Source organism: Syngnathus acus, chromosome 13, assembly GCF_901709675.1.
Source record: "Syngnathus acus chromosome 13, fSynAcu1.2, whole genome shotgun sequence".
Classification (NCBI taxonomy): domain Eukaryota; kingdom Metazoa; phylum Chordata; class Actinopteri; order Syngnathiformes; family Syngnathidae; genus Syngnathus; species Syngnathus acus.
The window spans coordinates 6003929-6027873 of record NC_051098.1 but is presented as its reverse complement, the minus strand read 5'-3'; the positions used below and the strand labels follow the sequence as shown (position 1 = coordinate 6027873).

At 39.3% G+C, this 23945-nt stretch overlaps 1 protein-coding gene across 1 annotated transcript in view; it reads left to right on the top strand.

Annotated features, from left to right (window-relative positions):
- Window positions 1–5772: 5772 nt before the first annotated feature.
- elna (elastin a) overlaps window positions 5773–23945 on the top strand; it is a 37237-nt gene continuing 19064 nt past the window's right edge. The window contains exons 1-5 of the mRNA XM_037267636.1: window positions 5773–6039; window positions 13199–13258; window positions 13766–13813; window positions 14613–14709; window positions 14878–14904. Coding sequence (XP_037123531.1) covers window positions 14619–14709; window positions 14878–14904 — 118 coding nt within the window. The 5' untranslated portion in view covers window positions 5773–6039; window positions 13199–13258; window positions 13766–13813; window positions 14613–14618. The remainder of the gene's footprint in view (window positions 6040–13198; window positions 13259–13765; window positions 13814–14612; window positions 14710–14877; window positions 14905–23945) is intronic.

Genomic DNA, 23945 nt, shown 5'->3' with positions numbered 1-23945 from the left:
GCATCATGTCAGATTTTTAATCCAAATCAAATCATTCTCCATTTTATCTTTTTTATTTCAACTTCAGACGCAACAAATTACTTTATAATCACAAAATAATGATCTATAGTCTTTTTGATTCATGATTCATAGTCTTCAGCGGACCACATGATTGATTTCATGACACAATGCTTCGGGCCAGTTTAAATTTAGGAATTTGATCCATATATAAGGCGCACTGGACTATAAAGCGCACTGTCGGCTTTTGAGAAGATTTTAGGTTTTTAGGTGCGCCTTATAGTCCGGAAAATATGGTAATGTGACTTTACCACATTTAGGATTGATTGCAAAAAATATGACGGCATTAGTTTCAACCTGGAATCTTTGCGTTTCGATAATTTCCATTGCACGTAGAGCAGCATTCAGCAACTGACTTTAGTGGTTCTATTGTATTCATCAAATGTAATTGCTTAATTTCTCACACTAAAATCTTGTGCGGTACATTCCTTCTTCTATTGGCCCTAATAATTCCATTCAGGGGCAGCATAAGGAAGCTTTAACAATGTCAAGGAAGTGTGTTTGTCTGCATGAGGGAAATGAACGTAACACTACTTAAGCATTACCAAGAAGTGGGTTAAGCACTGCAGTCAAATTCTACCCTACAGTTTCCACACAATGTATGTTTCCAAATTGTGATGGAGCAGGAAATGTTACTGTTATCCTCTTATGATAACGTCACTGTTTTAGGAGCAAGTTTTCCCATGTCTTAAGTTACCCTCACAATGGCTTGTCACCATCGCACTTAATGACTACGATATCTTAAGTGTGTCTTTCACTGGACATCAAGTGACATGATGAAAAGCCATGTCGTCAGTGTCGAAACTGCCAAAGAATTTCTTCTCTGTTTCAGACAATCTTTGCGGTGTATCAAACATTCCTAAATCTGATAGCTTTAACCAAAAGCCTGAGAACTATGATAAGGCTAAAATTAGACATTCTGTAATCATTAAAGCATTAAATACTATAGTGTTGGGCAAATGTATGCCGTTATTGATGAGTTCCATTGTGTGTCAGATCTCATAACGCTTTTTTTTTTTTTTTTACATTTGCTTATGGAATTTTCTGGACTTTGTTTGATGCTTAATGACTGGGTTGACCTCATTATACAAACAAAAATGATTGGTCTTCTTCAATGTAGCTCTATGATCGCATGTTTACGTGATACATGATAGATCTCAGAGTCAAATTCGTAACACTTAATCATAGTGAGCAGCCAAAAGTGCTGCACAAACTCTAGCCACTTTTAAGGGATCCAAAGTGGAAACTTCCATCTTTCTACTTTTAATCCTAAAGTTCAATTTTGATGTGAATAAACACATTTATTTTGAAGTCCCATTTTGAAACCTTTTTATGACTCAAATAAATAATTAATAATAACTATTATGACGTGCATACATTCCTTGATTCCGTGAGTTCTTTTCCTTGGACGGATATTAAATATAATCACATTTATTAAACAAGTTGGGCTCATAAGAAACTTGGATGTTCTGCTCAATTGCATTCATGTCTGTCCTGCAGGTTGTTCTTGAAAATGCTCCCGCCAAAAATGAGTCACCCCGTGGCCAGGTCTGGCCCTAACAAGAACTCATCAGTTTTCCCCTGGTGCCTGATGTTCACTCCCCCATCCGGAGTCTTGTCTGGGTGAGTATATCACACTTTGAAAATGGGCCAGTCTGCTTGTCTGCTACTTCGCCATTCATTAAAAGAAAGTCTGCATATTTTGTGGCATGGCACATTGTCACCTGGCAGTATGTGCTTTTCCCTGCAAAGTGTCCACCTGCCAAAGACCACGGCACTGCCTCGTACGTTTCGGAAAAATTAAAGCAGTTTACAGGAATCGTTTTCACTCGTAGATCAAAAGATTATTTGCCCACGTGGGGATGCATGAGTCCAGTTGCCAAAAAGCAGCAACCAAATTCAAATGTACCACTTTGTGGAAAGGTGACTGTGTTGAACTCGAGCCGTCCGGCAAAGTGGGCTTAATGTCACTCGCTGATAATCTGTGTGATAATTATCCAGCGCAGCACTCAACAGGAAACATTCTTCCAGGGAACAAGAGCTCATTGTATAGATAGCAACCCATATGTGGAGTGTTACACAGCAATTTCCACTAATGCTACGAGAAGTACACAACTCAGAGGGAAAACAAGGGGAAAACAACACCATCTGTACAAGCGCACTTGTCATTTGAACATGGAACCAACACAGGCATGGAAGTTCAATGTCTGTAGATGCTACTAATAAAGGTAATGTGTTTCTGTTCGAGGAGCAGATGTTGGCTCGATCCCATATGACCTCATGTTCATGCATAATGCTTGTGTCAGAAAGAAAGAGTCTATTGACTAAAGAATGTTGTTTCATGCTTTACACACAAGCATAATAATGCCTGGTCAATGTAAATACCAATATTCCATTACAGAAACATGACAGCCATAAAGAAGTCTAATTTACGCTGCCATAAAGTCCAGTCTGACCTCCCCCAATCCTTCGCTGTTCCGTTTAATCAGAGCCTTTTTGACAAAACCAACATTCAACTTTGCCTAAAGGAAGGGGACCAGACTGAGCTTAAGTAGCGAGCGAATGAATGAAGACAAACACTTTTCTCGTCCAGAATACACTTGCGCCTCAACTCAGCTGGTCCAATTTGTCACAAATCAAACATGGAAAGAATGGTCACATGCAGACTATAACATTTGGTCAATGCCCTCCCTGTGTTTTTGTTTCTGATTCATGATTTACTGCAATCATACAAGCTTGTTATTTCACGCAATGTTTGTGTTCGGAATGTCGTGCGGCACAAGTTGTGATTGGCTAAAAATGCGGTAACCTGCTGCAGTGGGACTTTGTGAGTAAAATGAGTTGAATTGTTTGATTAAATGTCATAAATTCTGTGAAAGTATATAACACTTCTACAAAGTTAACAACCAAGTCTGCGAACACTTTTTATGTATTCACTCTGCCACCTTATTTGCAATTATGTCATGCTCGCTATGTTTAAATAAGGCGTCATTTATGAATGTCGCACTTATAGAAAAAAAATATCTAAATGAAACAAATTACTGCTGGAAAAATCGGATCAAAACAGAAACTTAATGCAGAATATTTCTATGCTAAATTCAGTGACTCGTGAATTGTGTTAAGGTAACAATATGTACTTATTTTACCTCAAAATGACATTCACTATCATTTTCATGTTACAGTGGGTTGTAATTAATAAAATAATTTCCACAGTATTGGCAAATTGACACTGACTCTCCTCAAGGTTCTGTGCTCTAATTGGATTAATTCTGGCTCCATCCATCTCATCTTCCCAGTAAAGGTGGATACAACACCAGCTGGAAAAAAAATATATACCAAAAACGATGCATGCATTACCATATTTCATTTTTGGAATTATGGCTAAAATAATTAACTGTCAGAGACTGTTGTCTAAACGTTGTGCTCTACCGCAATACCCAACAGGCCTTTAGTGGCTTCCCTAATCTGTTTTCTTTGTTCTTGACTATTTATCACTTCGTAGGAACACTTAGACTTAGCTTGAGAGTGACATATTGTCACCAACTTGTTTATCATAATTCAGTGCCGTATATGGAGGGGACCTAAACATGGTGCAATCCATAATCACAGTTTGAAAATGGCGAAAGTGTTTATGCTGAAAAAAACAAACAATTGTGTAAAATCATTCCATAAAGCACAAGAATACTGCAGCTTCATATATACATAATAAATCTAGATTATGATTCATAACACAATCATCTAACAGGGTCATTGAAGTGATCTCGAATAGATTTGGAGTCTACTGGAGAAGAACTATGTGAGTTCTCACCTCATAATCAAAGTACAACACACGGGATATTTAGTCTGAACAGTGAAGTTTTGGCTCAAATTTACATAAATCAGCATGAGGAAGTATGAACACTAACAGCGGATGCCACTACTATGACGAATGCTGTATATTTTGGAAAGCCCATCCCATTAGCTTTCGAGCAACATGGAACTCTGTCAGATTTGTGTCAGTTGGAGTAATGACACTGTCTGCAACATTTGCCAATAAAAAGTACCTCTACTCCGTCTCGTCTTGTTTAAACCCCAAAATGTTCACAAAAATATGGACAATGACATTCTTGTCAGCACTGAGGTATTTCCTGACTAACGCAAGGATTTTGAGTCTAGTAGTTGTGGTGTTTGGAATGGATGTACCAATGTACTGCTGTGACGCAATGGTGATGTAGTAAGTGCAAATTGCATATTAATATTGGAATGCTCTGTATAAATATAAAAGTGACATTTATAAATTTCACTTTGCAATACTGTACACTAATTTATCGTCTATCAGGGAAATTCAACGCTAACGACAGTCACAACTTGACACAGTACCGTTGTGGATAACTTTCCATACACTTTCCATACACTTGTAAAGTTCCCTTTCTTATGAAAACGAAAAACGTAAGGAAAGGGAATGGGAGGGGGAAACAAGTCCCAATCTTAAGATTCTATAAGGAAGGGGCACAGTATGGGATTGGAAAAAAACTAACTCTGCCACATGAATAGGAGACATAAACAACAATCACTCAAAAAAAATTGTGGGAGGGGGTATTCGGACAGGGGCAGATGTAACAGCGCAGACACACTGGGCGGCGACTGCAGACTTTCAAGGTGTGCCACATCTCCACAGCACCTGGACTGTCAATGACAGGAGCAGATAGTTTAAGGAAAAGATTGTTTTTATTATAAATCCATTCGCAAAAGTATAACAGGAAGAGCTGAATGTTTACAATTTAACAGAAAAAACACAAAAAGTCCCATACCCTGGAATTCAGCAATTTTAATCCAGAGAAGATAGCCCTGATCCCATTTCTGTACATTTCCATCGCACAATATGAGCGACAACGCCCTCTGGTGCTAAAATATAACGTGTGTGACAGCCAACTGGGGTGACAACCAACCATGTTTTCCCCTAAATAAATCAAGAGTGTCAAATGTGGGGATGAATGTATGCTCGTTTCTCATTTCATAGCCATGTAACTGCCCAAATTATTCACTTGGTTGGTTTGGGTGATACTGGTGGCTTCTGATCCTCACGCAGGTCATCAGATTCTGGCAACACATTGCACACCGTGCTTTCGAAATGATTCACAAGCAAAATGTGTTTATACTCCGCTCTGTTGTCAGACAGTCTCTCGAGTCCTTTAAATACCACAGTGGACTAAAGTCCCGCTGCCTCAACTTATGATTCTTGTTATCAGACTGACAGTTGCCATAACTGTAGTAAAATGAGGATTACAGCAGGAGACAAGCAGGTTGGTGTTTCATTCATCTGGCATCCCTATCTGTACTTGATGCCAATAGTGTCCTCACTACCTCCACGACGGCTTTTCACATGTGCACTGCCAGTCACGATGTCCCTCTCTGATTGCTGCTTCCTCGTGCCGAAGCTGACTTCATAAGGTCTCGTATTTAGTTACTTTTCCCTAGTAACAAATGTTAAGATGACAAATATAAGCAGGTGAAAATGTGAAACCGTTTCGAGAGGTAATTGTCAGGCTGTGTGTGGGTCGCTGCTCCTCAGTCTTGTAGCTGACGCTCTCAGATAAGTATGCTTTGTATCCAAGCAAGTGTTTGGCAAATAGTTCAATTCCTTCTTGATGGGGGACTTTCTCTCTCGCACAAAATGTGTCCGTCCCCCCCTCCTGTCCTTGCTGGCAAGAGCACTAGTACTGCTGGCAAGAGTGACCAGAATAAAAACAGCAACAACAGACAGGGAGGAGGGACAAAAAGCAAGTGATCCATTGAAACAGAGCTTTTGCCTTCTTTGAATCCCATATCGTTCTCCTTTATTCCGCACCACTGCTGAACTTGTGTTAATTAGGTAGCGCAGAATAAAACCGGCTCATCTGGAGAGGGGTGGTGCATTTGGGAGCGAGATGGCTAACGGAAAGGTTCGGCTGCTCCTCCATGGACTCTTCCTCGTAGCAGCGATTCAGCCCACTCTGCAAGGAGGTAAGCATGTGTCACAGGTCAATGCAACTCTTGTGGAAGAGCAGGTGCAAAGCTTGTGATGTTTGCCCTTTTTAATATCCTGAGAACATTTTAATTCTTTCTTTCTGTAGAAAAAAAACCCTTTAGGTTAAAATTTCAATGACATTCCTAAATTATTCATAATTGTCGCTTTTTGATTCTAATTCAAATACAAATTAATATGATCATATTCAGCATTCCATAATTCATTCATCCTTATTTTATTTTCTGCAGTTTGGAGAAAAATGTAATGGGTGTGTCTATAAAATATTTTGCGCTTCTAATAGTATGCTCTGATAACAAGTGTGCTGAAGGATTTCCAAGCAAAGAACTTTGACAATGATCCAAAATTCTTGTCTCACCACTCCAATAAAGAAATTATCTCTGCATGCTTGCAAAGTGTGTCACACTGTATACTTCAAGCATGCTAGGTGGATTACTGCAAAATCCAGCCAAAGATGTATAATCCTGATTTAGAAGAGGATCTCTTATATATTGTATAAAAGAATTTAGGGTAGCAGCTAATGATTATTTCAATAATTATTTTATCATTTGATTATTTGTCGATTAATCAACGAAGCGGCTGGAAAAAAAAAAACAAGTTTAAATTTCCATCCTATCATTTGACATTGGGACGTTATTTCAAATTGACAGTTTGAAACTTCATAAAATGCACATATTAATTAATTGTAACACCTCTACACTTTTTGTCTCACTCACCACTAAAGTAAGTCATAATCCAATCCCTTGTGAATTCTTTGCGTCACTTTCTCATTTGAAATCACACGTTCATGGTCTTTTGATTCTATATTTGCTGTAACTACAGCACAGTATAATGTACAACTGCATTATCAAAAGTGTTGGATCAGAGAGGGCATTGTTTTAGAGTAAACTGGAATTTTGAATAATTGAAAAGTCCATGGTGCCTGCTCGAAAGTCAAATGGCTACCACATCATCAGTAACTCAAAACCAATCATCATTATCATTTTAGAGCTGAATCGCTCTTGTATTGGATCTTATTTGATTGTACGGAGGATTATGTTCAAACAAATTTACAAACATAAATACTACTTGTGGCTGCTATTTCTCTTGGTGCTCTCTGTATCACAAGTCCCAGACTCATTGACTGTTTTATCACCGATTTGATGCTAAACAGAAGCAACAGCTGCTCCACATGTTGTCACGTACTATGCAGTACTTTCTTCAGTAGTTACTAATATTCTTGTTTGAATCCACATTTTTTGTTATAAACTAAACATCATCAATGGTCCTTGATGGACTCTCGGCCAGGTGGACACAAGGAGAATATGTGTGTCCTCATTGACAGGTTGAATGTGCCAAGGTCTACCAAGAATCCCCAGCGCCAAGTAAAAACATGCCATTTGAAAGAGTTCATTTCAAGAGCCGTTTGACTTCCAGCTTATCTGTTTCAGACAGAGAAAGACATTGTGTGTGTGTGCATGCCTTTCCTCCCACTCTCACTCAGTCTGTGAGTTTACTTTTCATCCCATTTTACGCCACTTTTATTTGCTTGAGCTTTCTGTTTGTCAGCCCACCAATGAAAAACAGTCACATCACATCTAAACTAGGTACACGATCGTCCAAACCAAAATACATTGCATGCATGTGCGCAAATGTCATATTTCAGCGTCGGTTCATAGCTGGATGTTTTTTTTCCACTCATCTCAGTGGAGGTATGAAACGTGTGCCAATAGAGGAACTATTAAATTTAGAGGTCATCAATCATCAAGCATTTTTCACGCAGAATTCTGGTGGTCCCTCCCTTTCCCAACAGGATTGTAAGGATTATGTGGAAACACAGCTTCCTTGACAGAGGTTCAGGCTCTCTGAATGCTTGCCCTCATCCTTTTTCTCGGGGGGTCCACGTGACATTTCAGATGTAGAGGGATTAAATTGTTAGACTAAAAGAACAAGATGAATCCATATAAAGTGTATTTTTCTTGCAAGATGGCTGCTTTGATTCTTACATGGGTTTCACATCATACTATGGAGCAGGTCAAAGAGCTGTAATTATCAGTCTTGGCCGAACGTATTCAAAGTCCTTATTAAATCCACCCATAACATCATAATGCTCTCAAACCAACTCCATCTGTGTGCGCACTAAAGCTAATGGGGGCGGGGATCACTTAGCCTCGTCCTAGGGTCAAGTATCTATGAATAACATGAACATTATTAGCACTCCATTGGACTTGTTTTATGTGTTCAGAGTCCTTGCACTTGCTTGAATTATCATTGAGCAAAAAGCACGTCTGAATGTTTTCCATCGACAAGTGTAAATGATTTATGATCCCCTGGGAAACAACTGAGAAAGGATTTGTTAATAAATATGTCCACTGCCTTGTTAGAAAACCACATGGTGGGACTGAATACAATATTTATTTGGATCACAAATACAAAGTATCAGGTAGATTTGGCAAGACAATTGAAAACAAACAGACCAATTAACTTTTTAATTCTTCCAGTTCTGTCTTAAACAGAAAATTGAAATATTTAAACTGATTCCATAAAACTGAGAATGCATTGTGTTACACGCATTTCTCATGTTCACGTTTAGTGGGGACAAACTAAAGTTTCTGAACCGTTTAATGATTGACGCAAAGTCTGCTTGCCACAATTCAGTTTACATCAGGGACAATGGGAATTTCACAATCCTAATTGCAATTGGGCCAGTTTCACACTACTGGAAGTTGCTTTGGCTCATTTGAACCAATCACTTGTACAGCATATCCTTGAAAAATGTGAGGGATTCCAACATTAGCTCAGGGCTTTTGGTTAATTCCCAAATCTTGATTCCCAAGGTCAGCGGTGCTTCAGGCTTTATTGATAGAGACTTGTGAATCCAGGTCTCAATCCAATTTCGGCTTGCGTGAGAGGCGGCCACAATTTATTGGATCCAAGTGATGCACTGGGATCACAGTGAAAATCAGGTCCACTCTGCAATCAGAGAAACCATTATCAGAGATCACAAAACTGTTTTCTCTCTTCTGCCTTCAAGTGCTGCATTTACAAAGGCATTTCAGTTTGATGACGTGTAGCGGCTCTGTGACTTCACTCCTGTGGCCAGGAGCCTGCTTAAAAGCCTTGAATGGCTTGGCTTGGCTTGGCTTGGCTCTTGTGAAAGAACTGCTATGAACATTTATTTCTGCTTGGCACTAGTTCTGTACTGGGTAAGTCCTGGTGGATTTGACAATTTTATCCAGAGTATTCAGTTTTACATTAAAGCTAATGTCGTCTGGCTGAAATGTCTACAGTAGTAGCCAGAGGCCATTAAAGTTATGGCAAATAGATTTTCTTACCGCCATGACTACTGTGAAAGGTGTTGCAGGGTTCAGGCCGGTGCTTTGGACTGAGCTGTTTTCATAGTGCATTATCGTTTATTATATGCGGTTATTGGGCTCTGATTATATTTTTTTACACTGCTTGTGCACTCGGCGTAAAAACTGGCCCATCTTCATTTTAGTGCCCGGACTTATCTAGTTTAGTGTGTTTGGGAATTTGGCAGACTGTGATACACCATGCTGCGTGTTTTTCTTTTACACGTTCCCAGCACACAGTTTGGTGATAGAATTTAGAAGAGAATTTAGACCAGTACGTCCACTGTAGCTAATAAATTGGAATTGAATATAAAAACCTACTGTGTGAACGCAAGATCAAAAGTGGCCCCCTTCAGGTTCAATTCGGACCGCGTGAACCAACACAAATCACCTGAACACCACCATGACGTCCACTTTGCCAGCGCGTGGCTTATACAGATCCTCTGTCAGAATGTAGGCTCAGGTTAAAGTGTTACGATAAGATGAGTGCGTACATTTATGGAAGATTACATGTTCCTCACACCGTCACCCTTCCTCACCCAAGAGGCAGTAGAAGGGGTGAGAAGATAGCAGCACAAGACAGCTGTCACATGCTTGCTAATGTAAGGCTGCCAGGATCCACACAGTTGATACAACTGCTGTTGCTCAGCTTTCAGATATTTGAGTTAAATTATTCCCTCATGAGACTGGATTTTTGAATCAGAATGAATAGCGTCCAAAACCTTTTTGTGATTAAAACATTTTATTTTGAATCTGTAAACTGGCTGCATACATCAAGTGACAGGTGTTAGTTTTCCTAATAACGTGGACCCGGGGGTTTACTGTTTATGCACCGATTTGGCCAAAACAATTACAAAGAATGCTGTCATTAACTTTTGTGAGGTCGCCCGTGTGAGCAATGTGCGTGTGTTTTCTCTACTATTTTTTTTAAGCGATATGCAAACAGTTCCATCAGCTCTTTGAGCTATTAAATACATGAGCAGTTATTGCACAACCGCAGCAGAGGGTGGTGGAAGTAGCCCATTACGCGCACTAGTTTGTTTTTTAAATGAAGCAAAAATTGCACTCTTAAAGGTCACAGAGAGCAATTGTGAAAACTGTCATTAACATGGGAGGAACTACGGAAAAAACGTGTCATTGCTATGACTTCATTCCAACACAAAGCAAGTTGTGACTTACAATTTCCTAACCCCTTTGCTAGTCATTCATTATGTGGACCCTAAATACTGCAGTACACACCTCAGGTACCTGCAAAGTCGAGTAAAACATTCTTTACTCAGTTGTTTTTAAGTCATCTCTGATCGAAACCAGTTGACCGCGACCTTATTCAGGATAAACGTCAGAGGAAATAGAATAATCAAATAATCATTGCAATCTCGATGTTGTGTTATCGTAGGCAATTTTTCAATCTTGAAGAAACAATTTAGATTAGTTTACAGCGGTCCAGTTTTTTAGAAAAGAATTCATCAAACAACCCTGGAACAAGTACTTAGCCTTATAAGATGATCACCAAGATTTTTAAGGGCAGCATGACCCAAAGGCACATGAGTAACACATGGCCCTTATAACCCTACAATAACTTCCAGATAAGATCACTTGTGGGAATTTTGTCTTTCGTGGTTAAATTGTTTTCCCCAACATTATTTGTTTAAGCAGCAGTAACGTTCCAAGACATCTCTTGAATAATTCTTGAGCAATGCAACGATGAAAGAGCGTTGTAATCTGATTGCTCATATACGTACATTCTTATGCAGATTAGGTTCAATGGCGGTTGACGATGGACTCGGTGCCCTCTGATATTGGCACGGTAGCTCATAACTGGAGGAAAACTGGAGCATTCCCTCTTTCCTCACGAGCAAAGCCCAGACAGGAAATCCTTCTGATTGTGTGACGACGGAACAACCTCTCCACCCCGGTTGGGTGGAACCTGCACCTGACACATCTGTCATGGTGGCATTGGAACACATACACATGCACTAGCCGCACGTACACCACCAAAACTTTAGAAACATCGGAAAAATGTAGACCAGGAATGAGCAACCTTAAAGGGGCCAAAATTTGTCGTCAGTGCAACTGCGTGTCTATGCGTGTGTGTGTGGGGGGGGGCATATGGGACCATGCACATCCTTAGCAGATGTATGGCACAAATTCTAAATATGACAAAATGGTTTTTTTTATTTTGTATTTTACCCGGATTTTCCAGGATTCTTTTAACCCCAATCTTTTTTCCATGGAAAACATACGTACATATATGACCTAAGTTGAATGTTCATCAGCAATTTTGGGCGTCCACTCAGTATTGCCCATTCCTGATCTAGCTACAAGAGCTGCATAAAAAAATTCTTCCTTTAAAATAATGATGTTCAGATGTTCATCAAACGTTATTGTTATAATTCAAATTTTTAGTATAGAGCATCACTGCTCACCATGTTGAGACTTTTTTTTAATGTTTTCATTGCATCAAACTGAACATTATTGTCCTTGCAGAAGCAGAATGTGATACGGCTCTTGTAAACTGCTTAAATTGCATATAGGTGTACCTGTGGCCTATAAGTGTATGTGATTGTTGAAATAAGGTAATTTTGTCAAATTGTTCATATAAATTGCACTATAAAATACAAGTAATTTGTACTGTAGACATACATTTCTCACTAAAACTATGAGAAAGTGTATCCAAACCTTTGACCACCTTTTTATGTGCACTCATTGTGGTGCCTAGACAGAAGTATAACGTCATCAGCTGTAACAAACAATCTTTATTGTAATAATTTTCAGTTTGTGTTCTAGTTCCTTCACACCACAAACCTCTCAGTCTCCTTTTATATATTAGCCACTTCAATAATTGTCTTAAGTGCTCACATTTTTCTCCTAACCTCAGCTGTAAGAATAAAAAGAATATTGATGTTATTATGGTAGAAACATTAACTACTTCAAAACTTATTATGGAAAGCCCTCTGCAGTGCCTTGGATCATGTTTACATTTTTGGACTTTTCTTCTGGCACTTTTCGGTGGCTTATGTCATACATTTTCAGACACTAATGCCTTGTAATGTTCTTGCGCGCCCCCGGTCATGCACACGAAGCACAAAGCACGGCGTTCACACAGTATGCGTTAATAAACACACAAGTGCCTTTGACATGTGCTTTTAATTAATTGGCCTCCTAGCGCATGTTAAGGACCATTAAACAAAATCACTGTTCCGCGCAGCACAACTCTCTGCGTTGTGTTATGTTTGTGGTGATACAAACCAGCTTTCTCCCTCACAACATTGAACATTGTAACATAGGCCTGAGCTCACCAGTCCCTTTGGATTTTGTCCTTAGCAGTCCCATAACAAAAAGCAAACTTTTTTTTTTCCATTCTCCTATTCTGTTAGTCGTGTTGTTTTCCCTTGACCCTCGAAGGAATCAGATGAGAAAGGAGGCCAGGGGTGCCGCAGGTGGGGGCTGACAGGGTCGGCTGTAGAACTCTCTGAAATTGACTCTTCCAAATGCAATACCTCATCTAAATGAAAACTAACATTATCTCCTGAATGTTGTCTCATTTCGATACAAACCTTTTTATCTTGATCCTGACAAGAGCTGTTCATTTTTAATGTAAGCCCCTCACAGTGCATGACCTGAGATAAACTTCATTTTAATGTCCGAGTCAAAAATGATAAATGCATTTGGGGATATGTGTGTATAATGAATGGGGTCATTGAATGGTCAGATTTCCAGTTTTGTAATGGAATGTTTCAATCGTTGCTATCAAACACACGGAGGTGACCGAGATTGACCTTTGCTATCCTTCTGTGTGTTGCAGGCGTGTATGTACCACCTGGTGCGGGCATAGGCACTGGACCAGGAACTGGATTCTTTCCAGGTAACAAAAGCTTCCAAGTCTACTTTAGAATCATAAACTACACCAGCCATAACTCATGGCAGCTAAACCATGCTGCTGCTGCTGGTCAGACATTTTACCACGCTGACGCATACATATTAAAAAAAAAAAGAATTTAATAAAGCATGAAAGTGAACTACAACTCAATTAAATGTAATATAGTAGATGTATAGTTTCATGGAAATGGTTTGGCAATGTGAGATATGGTCCTGCAAAGCCACAAAAACTCATTTTTTCCCTCTCATGATATACCGTTTACAATTACACTCTGCCAGTGCACTTTCTTGGACTGATAACTGCACTGGCCACACATTGTGACATCTGTTTGGACTTGACATTCTTGACATATACCCAATAGTAAAAATATATGGATGATCAAGTTCTGAAAGTCTGTCCCGACAAACAGAAATGAACCATAAACCGTATTTGTTTGTTACATTTTACATGCAGACGAGGCATAACTCAAATATATAATATTTGATTTAAAAGGGTCTACGGGAGGCGTGCCCGCCGGCTATAAACCAGCTAAAGCAGCAGGTGAGTGGAATAAAACATTTATGCTTTTTCTCCTTCAGAAGTTTGATTTCATGTTTGGTCTCATATTTGGACCCAATTCTGAAGGAAGATTATATATTTTTATGGTTACTTTTTTTTAATGTATCATATGAGAAGCAGCACCTTGAGATAAACGAATAATATTATTGGCTGCACAGTGCCATCGTGGTTCATACTGTCACCTCAAAAATCGAATATGTCGGTAGTGTGGTTTTAATCTCTGAGTGGTTTGATGCCGCAGGATAACATCATACATGATAAGAATAATGTATTCTCAGGGGGTCTGTGATGTTCTCTGAAGAGCACTGCCCTCCATCTAGCTAATGCAATTGCCTCAGATGAATGTCTTGCTAATTTCACACATTTGCAGTATAGAGCAAGTTATGTTGCTCAGGTGCAGCACAATCTGAGAACTTAATTGCTGAAGCTTGTTTTTGAACTCACAATGTGAAATAGAACAGATGTGATGAGAAAAAAAAACATCCACACAGAAACAAAGCTGGATTCCTGTTTGGAAGTTCAGTTTCCGATCAAAACAGCTGCATTGGGGTCAAGTCTGGAGAAACAAATTGGGATCCTGTGTAATGTCACTACAAGCAGAGAATAATTATTTGTGAAAGGATATTGTGAAAGAACTGAATAGCGCAACCACAAATGTTAATAAGCCTGATTAATCAGGCCACACGCACAGTTTTCTCCAAAGTACAAAATAAGAACAAGGACATGATGTTAGAAATACTGACTACAGAGCGCTCGGTGTCTGTTCGACCTTGTCATTTAGGTGGTTATGGAGGTGGCGGGCAAGGCGGCGTCCCGGGAGGTCTGGTGCCAGGAGGTGTTGGCCAGACTGGATTTGGTATTGGAGGACTTTGGAGCAGGTAGGGAAAAAAATATTAAATAATCAGCAACAATCTGTTGCCAGTACTCATGAAAAGTTAGTGCCAATATGATTCATCTTAACCTACTCTAATCCTTAGTGCTTCACTTTGTGGAGTTGTAAGGTAAATGGGCTAAATTATTAACTGCATTTTTTTAACACATTGTAGGACAAGGTGGAAAAGGACCTAAACCAGGTAAGCTGAAACAATTAATGGAGCAAAGATGCACAGAACACAATATTAGGTACACTGATGCAATCTGAGATTCAATATGCTCGTACGATGTCCAGAATTCTTAACATCTTTCATATTTGAGAAAATCTTTGTTTTTTCTCCTTTCTTATATTTTGTCTCCCTTATTGCATTCCATGAGGGCGTCACATTATTAAAAGATAAGACAAAAGATAACAGTAAACAGAAGTAAATAAATGTCATTCCAAGAGTGAGCATTATTATCGTAAATCCTAAAATCGTGATACAGGTCTTGTGTTTGGCTCTCATTAGTTTGTTTCAAGAGAACCTTGGTGTGAAATTTTAATATTTGGGCAAGTGACTGACGACCAGCATGTGATGTTCTTCACTGACCATATAACTGAGTCTAAAAGCTTTATGTATTGTACTTTGGTTGAGTGGGAGTTTTCTCGACCATTTACAGTGCATTTATTGTCACCCAGTGTTGCAGGTTTATATTAGTTTGAACGTTCTAGGAATTTTGATTAGGTGAGGCTTTACATAAATTGTCGTGCTGTTGCATTAGTGAGTGATGATTAGCAGAGCATAAACGAGCATCCACGCCTGTTGAACAATGGTGCCAGAGGACTGACGATGTTTTTTTACCGTCGCTCCCCGACAATATCTGGAAACTTCAGAGTTGAAATTTGCCACAGCCCTTTTCTCCAGTAATGAACAATAAATATTTTTGTATTTTTGTCTACACTTCACCGGTAGCTTTAGCGACTTTTGGCCGTCGTTTGATTTCCGCAAGCACTTACTGATACAATCTGAGCATACCTCTATGTGTTCGGACAGATAAGGAAGCGAGCAATGTCGTACAGGCCTGATAACAGAATGGCCCCTCTGGAGTGCCACACCTCAGTCCTCAACCGAGATTGGCAGGGCCGCCACTTTTTGGAAATGACCTCATTTCCAGTGCTGTATTACATGGAAGTTGATTTTGGCAGGGATTATATGGAAGGTATTGGCCAAGACTTTTCATACGTACATTTAGGTCATGCTACCGTTAGTATGATGACAACTAAAATGCATAACATTTAATAAATATTCAGTCAAATTGTGCTGATGTCATCCCCTCAAATGCTCGCAGCTTTTATAACTGATTTTCAGTAGAACATCCAGTGAACTATCTGTTCTGTCGCATTGTTCAACTTTCAACTTGTTTTTCCAGTGAGATCACGAACTGAAATAGTCTTTGCCAACTAACATGATTTTTTTATTTTTTTTTTACATGGAACAGTAAAACTAATGTAACCATTGTTTAATAAAACAGCTGTGACCAGTGGGGAGTGCACCCCACCTCTCGTCCGCAGTCAACTAGCACTTGACACTTTGTTACAATTGCATGTTCAACGTGCATCTAGGTACACTTTGATTACATTGTCACACAAAAAAAACGTTTTTACTGAAAACACTGCATCATAGGTCGCTTGCTGCTATGCCTTGAAGTCACGAAACAGTAAAAAGAAGTCACAGGGTTCAAAATGTAGATTTGTTGTCAGATAGAGAACATTGCTGGCCCCAGATTATTTACATTGTTCATTTGTTGTCAGATAGAGAACATTGCTGGCCCTGGATCATTTACATTGTTCTTCAAATAAAATGGGCACTTTCCAGGTCTGATTTGGGTTTTTATTATCTTGTTTTTGTTGTTAGCCTTTGTTTTGAAACTCGAGATATATTGTGTTGCTTTTCAGTTTGCAGCTGTTTAATGCGTAGTAAATAAAAGACAGGTATTGCATCATTTTGGGTTGCATGAAGGAATAGTAGTTTGCATGTCTGTCTCAAAGTTCTGAAGTTAGGAGTTAGAGTCTCAGCTACAGCCTTCCTGGGTGGAGTTTGCATGTTCTACCTGTGCTTACTTGCGTTTGGTTTGTTTGATTCATTCCAAAAATGCATGGTTATCTTTATTGAAAACCAAATTGTCCATAGGTGTGAAAAATGGCTTAGCTATATGTCCCTTATATATGACTGGCACTAAAGTTACCTGGGATAGGCTCCAGCTCACCTCTGACCCAAATGAGGATAACTGGATGGATCATGTTTTGATAACTTGACCACTGGAATTGTCATTGTAGCTTAGTAACTAACTGTTCTCACGGTTTGGCATGCAACACTTGCGATTCATACGGGGTTTGCTATTTTTTGGTTCTTTCATGAATGGCAGGCTTTGTAGAAACATTTACAATAAGTGATGAAACGCTGACATACTGTACCTGTGCACATTGAGAAATGCTCCAATCATTTTTTTTTAACAACAGTGACGTTGCATTCCACTGGCAAGCTCCATGTTTGACCTGGACTATTATGCAGGGCAACAGCTGGTGAAGTGAGCCAGCGTGACTATGGAGAATTTTAACATAGCTGCATGCAAAAACTTGTAAATGTCACACAGCTTTGACCCAGGAGGAAATCTTCTTTCGATGAGCAGCAACTATACGCCATCATCTATCCTGTGTACTTTCAAAGGTGGATTCAATCGATGTTGCCCAGAATTTGTCAGTTGCAGCACTCTGTCTGTTTCAAGCAGTGAAACGAGGTAATAGGATTACGATTTTTTTGCAAAAAAATTCAAAGAAGATACTGTAAAGACAGGAAATTGTGTGACATAATCAGACTGACCTTTAGTGGAAGACTCCAGTGTTAGCAGGCATATGCACTGTCACTTCTAATCATGGGTTAAATTGGATTTATTTTCAGTGTCATCTTTGATCCAAATTGTCAGGAACCCCTGATTGGGCCCTTTCAGTAGGATTAATAGTGTTCCAGTGTTCTTTCATTCATGTAACAAGCATGTTGCTCAAGAGCAATGCCTCAATGGCACATTTCCAATTTATATATTTTAGTTCTGTATCGTGGTATTTGTCAGTTTTTGAACCTCTGATCTCCAAGTCAATTTTTAGATTCTAACATTGTGAGCCCATTTACACTTACATTTCCCATTTTTTGTTGTCGCTGATATCTATAGCCTGTGGCAGTTCATGACAGGTAGAAAGGCAGCCTTTTATGACTTTTGTTGTGTAAATGCTGGCTAGAGCAACGCAATGTCACAAAACATCAGGTCAAAAATGGCATGAGTTGTTACATCTGGAATCTGTTTCATTTCAGACTTCCCTGCTGAGTTTATACTGTAGATGGCTCAAATCAAATATAGTAGTCAACACAGTTTGAACTGTACTACTGTGCTCAAATCGTTGTGATCGTCGTTCTGTGAATTTTGTTCCAGAGCACCTGTTTCAATTTCTGAACCGACTGGCTCATATCAAGATAAATTATTGAAGAAGTATGATACATTTTTGCCATTTTAGCTATGGGCTGAGCACAGGAACAGCGGGGGGAAAGGAAGAGGGAGCCTGAAAGCAAGGATAATGACAACTGGCAAGGACAGCAAAACTGCATACGTGAACCGTTTGATGCAGCTTTACTTCTGCAGATGTCAACCACAATAATTAGCATAATATTAAACTGTTGCTTTTCTGGCAGTGTCACTCAAAATTGAAATTTACTCCTTTTGCCAAACCTCAACTCTTGCTTTGGAGCATTCACAGGTACAGCAAACCAAATGAAATGATCAGATCACATTCCACAACACTTGCACACAATCCCCTTGTAAAAAGACAGCCGGCTAGAGATGAGCTGCGGAATGTTGCGCCAAAAAATAGTCTTAGCCAGGATGCAAGTCCCCTTGAATGTTTTTCATTAGTGCATCTCAGACCTGTGCACATGTGAATGCATCTGACTGACATCTTACGTTGCCCAAATTTCTTCTTGATCCTCACAGGGCTCATAATTTGTCAGCACATCTGCTCATAGAGACACATCCAAAGTGAATTATGTTGAGGACATAAAACAGAATTCTAGGATTTGACTTAAGCAGTGCTGAGCCACTAATCGGAATGTCAAGCACAGACTCTCGTGCAGTATTTTGTACCTTATATTACTATAACATCAATCCGCCTTGAACTACTTTTATTGGATTTTTCATGGAGTTCAAAGGGAAATATAGTACAAGGAATTTAGTAAATTTACTGTCTTCATTTTTCTGTAATTTTCCCATTTGTCAGGTTCCAAAAACAGCACACAATCAGCATAGCTGCTCATTGCAAAAGATGTTTCCGAAAAGGTTTTCTTGAGTGATGTCATCAAATTTTTTCGCATCTCCATAATCTTTGCCAATATTGCCAAGAAGTATTGAAATTGCAAAAGAATAAACATTAAGTTGTGGCTTTTATTAGTTTTTGTTTGTGACTAATCAGTTTTGCATGCTACACATCTTAGCCTGATCTACCCTGTGTGAGTTGATGAGCTATTCCTTGGCAAAGTCAAGTGAATCTTCCAGCTTTTGTTTTCCAGTAAGTCTGGAATATGAACCTCTGTCCTTGTCCATCTGGCAATATTGTCCCTGGGTTGTTTAGACACAGATGGAGTTTTGTTTTGCTTTTCCTCTCCTTTCTGCTTTTTTTAAATTGTAAATCAAAACCCACAACTGGCTCAACTCCCCAGTCAAAACTATTGGACCTTTTGATTTTTAAATGAGTGTTATGAACTACAAAGGCAAAATGCAAATGAAGGCAAATATTTAGATGACACAAATGTACACAAAGCCATCGGACTCTGGCCAAGGTTTACAGTTTAGTGAACCATTCCATTGTCTACAGCAACCGTAGTTGCACATTGCACATGGGCTCTAATGTTAGTTTGGCAGCTAAAATATGAATCCTATTAGTACTCTAATTTCTAACTTGTTCCAAAGTAATTTTTTAAACTGAGCACTTAAAATACATGTTTGAGGCTTTGGGCTATTATATTATTCTTCAGCATAGTAACTGAGCTAAACGAGGCAGAGTATAGCTGAATGTTGTCTAATGCACATGCACAAAAGAAAATGGTTCAAATAGCTATTTTTGTGCACTTCAGATTTGTTTGTACTCGGTGCCCCTCGATTCTCTGCAATTGAGTAGTACAAGTTGTCTGCTTTTTACCCCAAGTCAGTTGGGATTGGCTCCAAGCTCCTGAATAGATGGGTGGATTGAGTCTCTCTGCTGGCACAACTGAGACAAATCTCCCAGTGCTCACAATGGTATCTCACATGATTCCTCAGTTTTTAAAAAGGTTAACAGGTTTAGGATCTTTTAACCTTCCGCAGCCAATCAAGGTGTCGAATTCTTTCACCATTCATGATATAATTTATCTTTTAAATACTTTCACTTAGTATTCTCTTCCCAATGATTTCAGCAGTGACATGCAACAGATGGCTGGCTGCACCGTGTTCGCAACTTTTCCTATGACGCAAGAATTTGGAAAATACTTTGGAGCCTGTGCATCCAGCATCACTGTTTCAATGTCCATGTTAGCAGCCGACCTGTCCAACATTGGTCTCTTTCTTCAACCCTGACTTGTCGGAAAAGTATTCAATGACAGTCAGATGCACATGTGGACCATCTGGGAGAGGAAACACTCTTGGCTGTAAAATTATACATACCATGCCTTCAGGCTTCGTATTTTGACAAGAGTTCTAACCCGATTCATAGTTTGTACAATTAATCTTTTCTGGGCTGGCTGCTCCAATCTGTGATGTTTCTCCTCAAATGTTCCATAATCTAATGCTTGCAATGTGTTTCTGCCTTGTCCGAATGCCTTTGTTGAACATGATGCAAGTTTGTATGCCAAGCTCAAATGGTTGATGAGCACTGAATTGTAGACACTCCTCAGACATGTTCAGGGGCTTCGAGTTGGCAGAGCAGCTAGGACATTCCTTCAAAGTGGATAAAGAGTAGCAGATCCTCTCAGTTCTAACAAAAACCAGGAAAGGGCCCAACTCTCTGGTGTGGTTGAAAGCGTACGGTCTGCTGCTGTGGGCTTTGTATGACTTGAAGTGTAAACAATGACATCATTGACTCAATGGATAATGGTGTAATGCGAGGTTTACAAATTAGTACAGTTTTAAATCCAAACAGGAACAACAACTGTCGCCACAGATGGAATGACAACACTGCTGAGTGGAAAATCAAATTCCTGTTCTGTAGACCTGTGTTTCCAAACTTTTATGGCGCCAAGGCACCCATTTTATATTCAAAAATTCTCACAGCACTCCACCAAGCAAATATGTCGCAATAAGAATTAATATTAAAATAATGACCTCTTCTCAATTTATTCCCAAACTGGCTTACTCAGTGTGCAATTCTTGCTTGATCGTTTGAACAGAAAGCTGTTCTGCTTGTATGAAATCAGAATTTAATCTATTGTATGAATGGAAACAGGTCATTTGTGCCTTCTGCCATTGAATAGAAGATTGAATTTTTCTGCCTGTCCCTATACATCACTGGCACAAATATGTATTTGTAATTAATAAATACAAATGTTCAGTTCAATTACGTAAAATGACCCCTAATGGAAAAAGCCTAAAGCAGAAGTAAAAGAATCAAGTGAAATTCACAATGCTCGAGTGTGCTATGGCACCCTGCTCTGAAATGACTGCTCTTTATTCAGCAGAAAATATTAAAACTCACCGACACACATTAGAATTGTATTTTCTCATGCCTTGCCAAAAATAATTTGAATTAATCATATGCATTATCCCTGACAGAGTTATTGCTCATTTAAAGTGTGAAAGTGCCATGTATGTGGCTCAGTCAAAGTGCTTGTTGTGGGAAGTGAGTCTTTCCCAGTGTGTGTTAGAAATAGCAGCACTTTGCAATGACCTCAAGTGTATTAGTCATATTATCCCCCCCCCCCCCCCCCCCCGATTTTAATGTTTTGGCATGCAAGGCACCAGAGAGAACAGTTACCTTTGGAAGTTCTGCAGCCAGACAGACTAATAAACAAGTCAACAAAATAAACTAGTTTGTGGAGGTAATTAAAGCAGAGCAGGAATAATTTTACATGAAGCTGTTTGCAGAGTTGTAACTCAGACGAGATCACACAACAGCACAGTAGCGCAGCTCGCAACTAGAAACTTTCACACTTACTGTTTGTTGGAAGCCATTGGATAAGCATTGCTAAAATAAAATTCCACACTGGAAGGCCAGACTTCTGTCTTTAACCCTGGATCTGAAAATTGTAAGCTAAATGTTACATATTTCATTACATCCCAGGAGTAATTCGGTTGAGCTGAAGTTTAAGAAACCCAAATCTATCACTCATATCGCCACAAAAAAGTATACTTTGTTACTCACTTATGGCAACAAATATTAACTTTTGGAAGCTGTCATAGTGTCATGACTCCATGGAAAAAATATATTAAAAAACAATAGGAGGAAATCTGCCCAAGTCGGCAAGCTCACACTATTGAGTAAAGAAAGAGACAAAATATGCAGTAGTGTGTGAACATATCATTAATTCAAGATGTATCCGAACTTGCGTCTCACATTTGGGGGCAGATAAGTGACAGCAAAGGGAACCTGGAAGTGACTAGGACAATTGGAGGTCACAGGAGAAGGGAGGAGAGGCAAGGCGAGGGAAGCGCTCGTGTCTCACGCAATGTGGAATTACTACAGCACCTCACATCATTCTGCTTTTATCCAGCTCACCCTGCATCACCTCACAAAAATGCTATCCATCCACCGACTTGGAAGCTGTACAGCATGATAATTCCATAATGATAACAATGGGGTTTGATGACATAATGATAGACTTATTTTTTAAAGCCGATGAATCGAATCCACTTGTCAATCGAAGAAAAGTGTTGAGTCTTCAGGGAATTCATCAACTCTTTGAAGATGATGTTAGCAAGAAGATTTTCCATCACATTACAGTGACTGCAGCACTGTACATTGCCAAAGCACGTCTCGGCATTCTGCGCACCTTTTGGTGTTAATGATGTCATGGTTAGCGCAGGCAAGATACGGTACGTGTCATACTTCTCACTTTTGCACTCTTAACACCGGTTTCTAGACGAGATGACAGAATGAAAAGGGCATGAGTTCAAATGGTCCCTAGCTGCTTTCCTGTAGGCTAAGAGAGCAAAAACTAAGAAGCAAAAAAGAAAAATGAAATATCTGAGACACTTCAGAGGTCTGTCCTCCGCTCTGCTACCTTCAGTGGTTTTGAATGAAAACACAAAGCAGAGAGCAAAAAGTGGGGAATGGAAGAGATGGGAAGCAGTGAATGAATCCATCCGCCACTCACTCAACTTTGGCCCCCTCCTGTTGATGCAGTTAACACCTTGTGTCTGCTCTCCATGAACTTATAGAACATGTTAGGAGGAAACTTGAAAAATGGAGAAAAACAGAGAGAGTGAGTGAAGGAGAGAGAGTGAGGAGCAAAGACAGTGTTTTGATTAATGGCTTGTGTATCCCTTGGTTCTCAAACGAGATTGTCTGACCTCGCCCCAATGGAGAATGAACGAGGTGTTTGAGGAGTGAGATTGAAACCAGACATTTCTTTTCACACTGGCTCATATCCATCACTTGGGCTGAGAACATGACCAATGACTGAGTCTTAGCCACATTTTCTGGCCAGTGTCAGTCTTCTATCTACAACAAAGATTTACATTCTTCTTCTTACATGTGTTCCATTCATATACTTTATTGTAATTTCTTTTAGGGGACAGCAATGGCTTGACTTTTGCTCGTTTTTGACTCCGCTCATTTATCCATGTATCCGTCGATCTAGCCATCCATTCATCAATAATAGTGTAAAACCAAAAAGAATAACAATCTATTAAAGGCAAAACTATTTATTTGTGTGTATTTTGGAAGGGAATCAAAATAAATCCAAGATAACACTGAGCTATGAAAATGCCTGAGGACACGGTCATTTGCATACCAGTATTATCATTTTTATCATAACCAAAAGTACTCTGTAGATATTAGATTAAGTGATTAGATTAAAATTGATTCAAGAACTGGGAGTAATTCGTCACTGCTGGTTTGTTGTTTGTGTCCAAAAAACAAGTTGTCCTTAAAAACTAAGCCATAAAAACAAGATCCATTTTTAAAAAAGTTGTCCAGTGTGAAAAGACTCTAAATGGAGCGAGCCTATGATGCATCACAGCACTTTAT